General features: G+C 51.3%; 1 protein-coding gene across 1 annotated transcript; it reads right to left on the bottom strand.

Moving 5' to 3' along the window:
- On the bottom strand, positions 1-9,674 carry BAK1 (BCL2 antagonist/killer 1). The gene is made up of 5 exons (XM_029086119.1): positions 9,602-9,674; positions 2,996-3,131; positions 2,732-2,875; positions 269-449; positions 1-105 (listed from the first exon to the last, which is right to left on the bottom strand). The coding sequence occupies exons 1-5, from the start codon at positions 9,672-9,674 to the stop codon at positions 1-3; spliced, it is 639 nt and encodes a 212-aa protein (XP_028941952.1).
- Positions 9,675-10,420: the final 746 nt, after the last annotated feature.

Here is a 10,420-nt window from a genome sequence, read left to right as displayed (position 1 = left end):
TCAGGGCCTGAAGAAGCGTCGTACCACTAAATGCCCCACCATGACCAGGGCCACCACCACCAGCATGTACTTCATGTAAACATTGTCCAGCTCGAGTGCAGCCACCTAACAAGAAACAGAAGAATAACCAGAGTGTGTTAGATCTGCCTGGGCCAGGCTGCTGCTGGTGCCCCCCCAATGCCAGAATCCCCAGGTTGGGAATTTCACCGGCTGGGAGCTGCCTCCCCTCATCCCCAAATCCCCCCCTGGGATGTTCCCACAGCCTCACCCATCCTCCCTGCTGAGCGATCCACTGGGCGATGCGGTTCCGGAGCATGAACTCCGCCACGTAGCGAGCGATCCAGCGCAGGAACCCCGTGATGCCGTGTTGGTAGACGTGGATGGCCATGCGGTAGCCAAAGCCCAGCAGTGCAATCACCCGACCCCAATTAATGCCGCTCTCAAACAAGCTGAAATGAAGCCGATGGGTTAATTAAATCACTGCTATGGCTGGGTCAGACCTCCCTACTCTCTGCGTCCCAGGCCATGGGTTCTTAAGTATCTCTGGTTGCAGAGCAGGGTTGGGGATGCTGCCACTGGTCCTCGAGGTGGATCCAGTCACACAGACAACGTGGTCACGTTGTGGTCAAGTGACACGTGGCCTCCAACAACCAGGATGTGCTTTCAGAGCAGAACAAACGCAGTCTGGGTCACAACTGCCTCAGCCAGGTGGGTTAGGGATGTCCTAGGGAACAGGAAATTTCCAAATCCTGTCTACACAGCTACAGGCTCTGAATTGTTGGAGTGGAAGCTTTTGGATGGTGGTTGTTACTGGCCACTTTCCTGCCTGTCCTACCTTTCCCTCAGGTCTCCACCTGAATGCATCAGCTGCCTGTAGGTCCTGTGTCTTCATGAGCAAGGTTATTAAAGAAGGTAACTGGGGTTGGTGGTGGTTTAAGCTGTCCAGCTGTAGGCTGCAACAAGCTCAGCAGCTGCTACACGTGCAGCCAGGAGCAGGAACCACCACCCATCTCTCCCAAAGCATCCCTTGCTTTGCCCAGAGGTAAGGAAGTTTAAATATATCTAAGGACAGAGCATGTTAGAGCAGGATTTTCCCTTCTTCTGCATAGACAAACTCCTCCAAGACCAAAACCTGACCTAATCTTGCTTTGGACTGACACTCCCAAAGGCTGGGAGGGCTCTAAAATGTGCCTGTTTGATGTCTACTGCTCCTCCTGACCCAGGTTTTGGTTGCTGTGGGCACAAACTGCATCACTGTCTGCAGGTTTGGCACTGATTTATCTAGACTAGGTCTTGATTATTTTTTTTATTTATTTTTTTTTTCCAGCAAGGCAAGCAAGAAGATAAAAAAAGAAAAGGAAAGAGAAGAGTCAGGCTCTGAGTTTTAATCTTGTGCCCTGTCCTGGCAGTCCCTGCCTGCACAGCCAAAGGGAATGGTCTTCTCTGCAGAGCCTTGGCATGGAGCCACCACTGAGAACATCCAGAGGGAGAGGGAAGTTAGAGCCTGGGATGGAACACCAGTGACACAGGTAGCACATAGAGAGGGACAGAGGTTAATTTACCTGTTTGCGGCGCGTTAACCGCCTCAGGCTGGCAAAGCGGTGAAAACAGCGCAGCGTGGCTTCCCAAGGACAGGGGAGCAGGAAGAGGACAGAAGAGAGGCAGTTAGACAACAAACACCGAGCAGAGGGTGCGTGGGGACAGGGCTGTGCTGGAGTTGGGTGCTCTCAGAGGAGCAATGGGAGCCTGGGAACCCAGGGACCCCAGCTTTTCTCTGCCAGAGGTCTTCTGCATGACCCTGGGCAAACCATGTAACGTGCATAGTGTCTTGATGTCTCTACAGACAAAGAGGGGTGAGGAATGAACCCCTTGATGGCCACCTTGATCCAAGCCTGTACCTTGGGCAATAAGTTGTCCAGGTGTTTGCTTTTGCTCTTCACTCTGTTGCTGTGAGTGGGACAGCTGGGTGTGCATCACCTGCATGAGATGGCTGCAGGCTCTGCAGAGCATCCCGCATCCCGAGTTAGTCCGATCCTGTTCCATGTTGACCATGCCAAGGGCAGTGAGTACCTGCCCATCCCCACAACCTGCAGCTGTTTTTCCATTTCCAGAGGCACAAACCTCTAGGAAGCTTCACCCATCAGGACTGGAGACATTCAAGGCCAGGTTGGATGGGGCCCTGGGCTAGTGATTGGCAACCCTGCCCACAGCAAGGGGGTTGGAACTGGATGATCTTTAAGGTCCCTTCCAACCCAAACCAGTCTGTGATTCTCAGCTACCAAGCAAGCAGCTGTGAGACCAGCAGCAGTTCTGTTTTGGTCCAGAGCTGGTCATATCTCTGACAGGGACCTGGGACATCTGCTTGGCTACTGATGCACGGACCATGCTTCCCAGGTATGTCCCCCAAACTTTCTGACCCCAATTAGCTGGTGCAAGGACTGTGAGCTGATTGTCAGGTGAAGACTGTCCAAGCAGTGTGCAGGAGGAAGAGCAGACAGGCAGAAAACACAGGAACCATCATGGTGAGCTGGTTGGGAGCTCAACCCAGATATGGTGGGTGAAGCTTGAATCGACAGGGTCTGTGTGCTGGGGCAGAGCCAGGGAGGCAGCTGCTCCTGGGTGGGTGGGAGCAAGGGTTTAACTGACTGCATTGCATCCCATCTGGCCTTTCCTTCCCTGGTCTTCTCCAGAAAAGGCATCCAGCCCACATCGAGGGAGCTGGTGGCCTTACCTGGAGGCTATTCTGGTGAAGTACTCGTAGGCGTTCTCCTTGGTGGGCTGCAAGGACTTCAGCATGCAGCGAAACTCCGCGTCGTACCGCTCGTTAATGTCGTCACCGATGATGGCCAAGCGCCTTCCCACCATGCTCCCGGTGCTGCCCAGAGGGAAGGTGGCATTACAGACAGGTCAGCAGGACTGAGGGGTGGGTCTGTAATGGAGCCTGGCTCGGGATGGGGTTGAGGGATGTGCATATGGTTGGTATCAAGAGTTTTACCTGCCCAGCTCCTGCTGGATCTCCACAATCTCTGGGTCCATGGGCACCTCCTCCCCTCTCTCCTCTCTCTCCTGTTGGTAGCGGTAGAAGGCATAGCTCCGAAACACCTCCTCTGTCTCCTCCACCACCTGGTCCTCTAAGAGAGACAAGAGGAAGAAAAGTCAAGGGAGAAGCTCATCTTCCCCCTTTGCCAAGTTGGCAGGTGACCATTCCCTCACTTTCAGCCTGAATTTGTGCTGTTTGTATTAACAGCACTAAACCAAAAAGAATCCAACAGAAATTAGTTCTCAGAAAACTAATTTTGAAACCAGTCTTTGTCCTCAGGGGCACCAGCACACCTTTGGAATCTGGTTTTGGCAAGAGACAGTTACAGGACTGTCACAACACAAACCAGATGTAGAAGGGCTCGCGCTTGGCAGCTCTCTCCACGTGACAGCACCTCTTGGTGAGGGAATTGCTCAGCACAAACAAGTTCAGGAATCTCAGATCCAAAACCAAACTGGGAAGCAAAGCTCAGTCTAGTGCTGCCCATCCACCCTCAGCAAACAATCTTGTTTTTCAGTGTCACCAACAATCGTGCCCTTGCACGGCATCAGTGATGATGTGGTGAGTAAAAGTTAAACTGGTCATTTTAGTATCATTCCTGGCTGATTCAGTCACCCATCACTGGTTTCATGTAAACCCATCAGCCTGGCAGTGGCAATGTCAGGGCAGGGTTTGTATCTTCTGGCAGGAACAGAAAGGAGAGGAGTTTTTGAATAACTCACTGTAACCCAGATTGGTGATCTCCAGAGGTCCCTTCCAACCCTTACCTGTGATTCTGTGACTCCCCACCCTGCACTTCACAGAATCACAGAATGTCAGGGATTGGAAGGGACCTCAAAAGATCATCCAGTCCAATCCCCCTGCCAGAGCAGGAACCTCAATGAGATCACACAGGAAGGTGTCCAGGCGGGTCTTGAATGTCTCCAGAGAAGGAGACTCCACACCCTCCCTGGGCAGCCTGTCCCAGTGTCTGTCACCCTCACCGTAAAGAAGTTTTTTTTGAAAGCAGATTAACAGCCAGGTGATAAATTTGGACGTAATTCCTGCCCCAGCTCACCCACTGCCACGGTGTGAGAGCAGAGACCCAAATTTGCTAACAACTACCCATGGAAGCAATAAACCCATCACACAGCGAGCGGGAGGCTGCAGCCAGGCTGGGGGTGAGCTGGGATATCGTGGTGGGGAGGCTGGGGCTGGTTTTGGGTGCCACAGCTTCCTTCCCTTGCTCTGGTAAAGCCAAGCATTCAGGGTTCAGCGGGGGAAGGCGCCTGTGCGGTAACGTCACCCGGTCCTGACAGCGCGAAAACCCACCCGGCTCCGCGCGACCAGGAAGTGAGTCGGAAACAACCAGTGTCAACGAGTGTGTGCCCGTCTGCAAACAGCTCAAGGTCAAGACCCTGACCCTTCCCCATGCCCATGATGCTCAGGGAAGGGCAAGGGTCTGGATGGAGCCAGGACCTGCCCCATCCAGAGCAGGGAGCCCCCGGTGAGGCGTTTCTGTCCCGTAGGTACCACGGTGACTGATACCTTATCACACGCCTTACATTGCTCCTGGGGAAAGTACCTGCTCTGTCACGGGATGGCTTTGATTAGAGCTTGGTTTCAGCTGGCTCAAAAAGCAATCTGGGCTTAGAGCACCAGTTCCCAAACAGCCAGCAGCCCAGTTAAGTCACCCCATGGGGCTTGCGGGGAGCTGACCCTAAGGTCCTAACAACACTGTTCTTCCCAGTTTGTTTTTTTTTTCTAAGATGCAGAACTTGCAGGGGACAGAAGTGGGATGGATGGATCAGAGCCCTGCTCCTTTGTCAGGATATCACCGTTCCAGCTGGAGATTCACAGATGTTTGTTAAACAAGGTGCAAAGCCCAGGGAAATGAGCTCCTGGAGTGGGGAGGGGATGTCAGAAGTGCAGGATCCTGCAGACCCATGGCTTTAGGTGATTGTCCTGCAAGGTGTGCTGGTGACACGCAGCCCCACATCTGTACCAGCAACACTGTCTACCCAGCACTGTCAAACCAGCTAAAACCATTTCCCAGCATCCCAGTGTATTCACCCACCAGACCGGCCATGCTGGAAATTGCATTTCCAAAGCAGTGATGCTCCTGCCCAAGAAAGGGATGTGAGGACCTGGCCTGGTGGACACAGCTGTCCTGGCAACACTACTCCATAAAACCCTGTCTCCAAAACATGCCACACTGCTTGTCACAGAGGTTTTCTGAATGGTCACATCTATGTGGCCCTCATGGGGCTCCAGGGTGATGGGTCCAGCCCCAGATGAGGTGTGGGGGAGAGGACAGGTCGTGCAGAGACTCAGGTTACACCAAGTTCAGGGTAAACAAAGGTGAAGGGAAATGACAAGCCCTGGTTGCTGTGTTTTCAGGGGATTGTTTTTTGTTTTGCAGGAATGGGTTTATTTGGTGGCAAACAAATCCCACCTTACAGAGGAGCCAGTGACTGCTCCACTGAGAGCCAGAAAACCAAAGGGACTGACTCACAGTTTCAGTGAGAGGCAGGGTAAACACTGTGAGAACAAAAGAGGAAATAACTGTACCAAAAAAAATCCCTGCTTTTAATTACCCCTGGTGCTATTTTTGGTAACGCAAGGACAGGAGAACACATCTCTCTTTTCCCCCAGGTGTGAACCCACAGCACCCACTGGGACCATCTCTGGGTCTTTCCCACTCAAAGGATGAGGATCTGGATCAAGATTTGCCTTGTGGATGCAGCAGCGGAGAGGAGGAGAGCGGTTTGGAGCTCCTCTGGGCTCCATGGGGGATCATCAGGGTTGTGTTAGGGGGCTGACAAGCTGCTGTGAACCCCCCACACTGCAAGGTAGGACCAGCTCCTTCTCCAGCGACCCTGTTGTCCTTGGTCTCCAGTGCACCCTCAGCATCCAGACCAGATCTACCCCATCAGCCTCTTGCCTGGATCCACACCACAGACAACACAGACCAGACCCCAGCCAGTCTCAAACATGCAACATCTGCATTTCTGTGCAGAATCCTTTGCTTATCACTGGTCCCATCTCCTGGAGAGCAGCTGCACTATGGTAAAAACTGGCAGGTCTCACCAAAATTATCCATCAGACCTTGTTACAACTAAATTAAATAGCCCTGCTACAGACTGTAATCATGATTGATGTAACCTGGCAGCATCCCTCGAGCTCAGGAGCCAGGCAGTCACTCTGCTGAGAGGTACATCTGTTTGCACAGAGGGAGATGTCCAGCCTGGAGATATCCTGCACCTGGGTTGGGGCAATTCCTGGAATCAATACAGGCTGGGGATGAAGGGATGGAGAGTGGCCCTGCAGAGATGGACTTGAGGGTACTGGGGGATGAAAAGCTGGATGTGAGCCGACAATGTGCACTCGCATCCCAGAAAGCCAACAGTGTCCTGCATCCCCAACAGTGGGGCATCCCCAACAGTGTCCTGCATCCCCAACAGGTCAAGGGAGGGGGTTCTGCCCCTCTACTCTGCTCTAGTGAGACCCCACTTGCAGTTCTGTGTCTAGTTCTGGGGTTCTCAGCACAGGAAAGACCTGGATCTGCTGGAGCAGGTCCAGAGGAGGCCACAAAAATGATCAGAGGGATGGAACAGCTCTGCTGTGAGGACAGGCTGAGAGAGTTGGGGTTCAGCCTGAAGAACAGAAGGCTCTGAGGAGACCTTATTGCACCTTTCAATACTTAAGGGGCCTATGAGAAAGATGGGGACAGACTTTTTAGCAGGGTCTGTAGTGATAGGACGAGGAGAAATTATTTTAAACTAAAAGAGGGGAGATTTGAACTAGATTTGTGAAATAATTTTTTTTTTACACTGAGGGTGGTGAGACACTGGCCCAGGTTACCCAGAGAGGTGGTAGAAGCCCCATCCCTGGAAACATTCAAGGTCAGGTTGGACGGGGCTCTGAGCAACCTGATCTGGTTGAAGATGTCCCTGCTCACTGCAGGGGGTTGGACTAGAGACCCTGAAAGGTCCCTTCAACCCAAACCAGTCTGTGCTATTGATGGGAGATGCAGTTCAACAAGGAAGTCCAATACTCCGTGTCTGTGCTGGAGGCAGGAATTGCATGGGCACCAAACAAGAGAAAAGCATGTTTAAATGCTTTCAGTTGCTCTACAGAATGTATGAGAACCCAGGCTTCAACAGGCAGGTCACATTTTCCCTACTGATTTTGCAGGTGATCTTGGAGTTGAAGACTCAGAGATGCTCACAGATATATGAATGACATCCCTAAACAACTACTTATCAGCTCATTACTTGCTTCACATGCAGCATGTCTTCAAGTCCAGAGCAAAGACAAACAACCCAGGACCAGACCTTGTGCCTCTCTAGGTGTGTTTTGTGAGGATTAAAGACGTGCAGACAGATGAGAAAGCCCAGGTAATCTGAGGAAGAGAACAGTTGCCAATCTGCCACTGCAAACTGTGAGTCAGGGTGGCTGGGCTTTCCACACCTTGGACATCCTTGAAGAGATTCACATCAAAGCTTTCTCCCTTCCCCGAGTAGGTAATGAGTGGATATAGCAAGACATCACCTTTCTGAGCCAAGTGCTTTGGGATTCCAGCTCATGTGGTCTACACAGGAGCTAAGTGTGACCACAGAAACAATATTTTCATCACGTGGACTAGCCCCTCTAGCTGAGCTGCATTTGGCATGGTTACCTGCCAGTGTGGGGACAGCCACATCCATGGCTTGTCCCACAGATCTGAGATTCGATCTATCCAAACCATTCCCACAGCTGTCTGTGTCTGGCCAGGGATGTGCCACCCCCATGTTACAGATGAGAACTGTTCATTTTCTGAAATATAAACCCTATTTCCTGAGCTGAGCTCAGCACTGTTGCTGCTGGGCCACCCACCCCTCCTTCCGCAATGTTTGCTCCCTTTTGCATGACTCTTCAGAAGCTGCTCCTCCTCTTCATCACATACTGCCAGGAGTATGAAGCTCCTGCCTTCCTCTGCAATGTCCTAAAAACATCACAAGTGCAAACTGCCACCCAACCTAGACAGAAACAGCAGCAACTTGCCCATGCCCTAAAATCACCAGCTGGTAGAACAAGGGCTCAGAACAATGCTCAAGCAAATCCTTGAGCAGCAGATAAATCTCTTTGCTCCCTACTGCATCCAAAGATAAATACACAGAGCAAACGAGCCCGAAAAGCAAACCAGACTTAATACCTGTTGACAAAATCTTTCTCCTGCCCTGCAATCCCATAGCACATGTTGGTGGAAACTGCATGTTTCTGCTTCTGCTGGAGTCCATGAAGCTTCTGCCTAAAAGGAACGCAGAGATCCTACCTCCAAAATTCCAGATGGAGCCCCCTGAGATTTGGGAAGCAGAGGGATTCCAGTACCACCAGTAAGTGTTTGCAAGTGTACAGGAAACGTGACGGTAAAACAGTGTGGTTAGAGCTCAGGGCCTGATCCTCTCACTGGTTTTCACATCAGCATCTCGTTGGCCTCAACAGGAAATCAATGTACGTAAACAACTGCTCTTCTTTATTTATTTTCCTACCTTCTAGACTTTGGTAAGGGAAGGACAAGGTATTTTTTTCTTTCAGTGTATTCATGCAGAATCTAGCACAAAGGGTATCCTGAGATGGAGAGGAGTCTGAGATGGATCTAGCAGCACAAATGGTACTCTGAGATAGAGAAGAGTCCAGGCTATACCAGAGTATAAATAACATTATCAATATTATACTGATAGTGGCCAATAAACCAGCTCTGAGCTGGACCTGGGCTCAGCACAGGAACACTGCGGTATAGCTCCTGATCTCCACTGTTCACAGAGCTGCAGTGACTCAGCCTTATTTACAAGTCCACCTGCAAAACAGGTGAAGTCATCACCCGTCTTTAACAGCTTCCTATGTTGCTGCATTCGATCATTTGGGGATGAAATAGGAGCTGAGGTTTTTCCTGGGTTCCTTTCAGCCCCGCTCCCAGTTTCACCCATTAGGGTGAAAGGCAATTACACAGTCTGCTGGGCTTGGCACACACAAGAAACGGACTGAACAGCTTCTGAGGGCTGGTAAGCTGTAACTTTTCATCGCTGCTATGCCAAGCTGCACCAGAGACCTGATTTCATCCAGCACCTGATACAGCAAGACTGAAACCAACTGCCTGAGACCAGGCACTGCTCAGCACGGAGTGATTTTCTCTGTGTTTTAAACATCAAGCACCTTTCACTCTCTTGTGAGAAAGGGAAAGTAAATGACAACACGCAGCCGGGGTGATCTGCCCTGCACCCCAATCCCTGTGCTCTCTGGCACCCACTTTCCCTGCACACGCAGAGCTCCCAGCACACTATTTTCTCTGTCCCTTTCAAGCCCCTCTTGCAGCCCACCACACTAATCCAATGCCAAGCATCTCCCAAAAGCATTGAGCATGCACTCTCCGAGTTCAAGTCCAGCTTTATGGAGTTGATTTGTTATCCCAGTCTTGCAAAAAAACCTGGAGGTATGAAAAAACCCTATCTCTTCAAAGAAACACAGTAGGGGAAAAATAGAATGGGTTGAAAATGCTTCTTTCTCTGAATATCACAGATATCACAGCAAGCTTTTTACCTGACAGCCCGTGCTCGTTGCTTCCCCGGCGTCCATGGGCCCTTGGTGGGTCACCGTCGTTCCCTGAGGCCATTGCAGAGATGCTTGGGAGGATCAGCTTTACCTGGGGTGAAGAGAGATGACCCAAGTTATGAGCAGCCTGCAGGGACACTGTTACCTCATGGCCCCTCGCCAGCCTTAGGAAACCTCCTTGGCTGAGCCAAGAGCTCTGAGGAACAACGCTACCTGCTTTTATCTTTGCCAGTGACCTGGCTCCTCCCTTTCCAGTATGATCATTCCCTGATTCCCAGCCACACTGAGTACCTTGGCTAGATTTCTCCTCTCTTCCTCACTCTTCTCAGTAAAATATTTGCCCAGTCCTATACCAGAAAAGGAAAGTCACCCAACTCCTCACACCACCTCCCCACCCTTGCTGGAAACCTGCCAGCTATCCTCTGACCTGCTCAGCAAGCGCCCTGGGCTGCTCTGGCTCTTAGTCCACACAAGAGCAGCATCTGCAGTGACTTCATGCTGGGATGGCAACAAAAATCCCAGTACAAAGGGCTCTACGACTCCCTGGCTGCACCCGGAGAACGTGTCTGGGAGCTGAGTCGTGGGGCTCTGCTGCTGCCTGAGATACTTTTCTCCCAAGTAATACGTGACAGAACAAGGGGCAATGGCCTCGAGTTGCACCAAGGGAGGTTCTGACTGGATATCAGGAAAAATTTCTTCATTGAAAGGGTTCTTAGGCACTGGAATGGGCTGCCCACGGAAGCGGTTGAGTCCCCATTCCTGGAGGGATTTAAAAGACAAGTAGATGAGGTGCTCAGAGATCTGGTT

This window comes from Antrostomus carolinensis, unplaced genomic scaffold (assembly GCF_000700745.2).
Source record: "Antrostomus carolinensis isolate BGI_N321 unplaced genomic scaffold, ASM70074v2 scaffold14577, whole genome shotgun sequence".
Classification (NCBI taxonomy): Eukaryota; Metazoa; Chordata; class Aves; order Caprimulgiformes; family Caprimulgidae; genus Antrostomus; species Antrostomus carolinensis.
This window is presented reverse-complemented; position numbering and strand designations above follow the sequence as displayed.

Bases quoted from the DNA above. Each gene is read 5' to 3' on its own strand.
- BAK1 (XM_029086119.1), bottom strand. From the start codon at position 9,674: ATGGCCTCAGGGAACGACGGTGACCCACCAAGGGCCCATGGACGCCGG. The intron at 2,876-2,995 runs GTAAAACTCTTG...CCCTCTGGGCAG, and splicing joins ATCCAGCAGGAGCTGGGCAG to CACCGGGAGCATGGTGGGAA. The intron at 450-2,731 runs GTAAGGCCACCA...GCTTCATTTCAG, and splicing joins TTCACCAGAATAGCCTCCAG to CTTGTTTGAGAGCGGCATTA.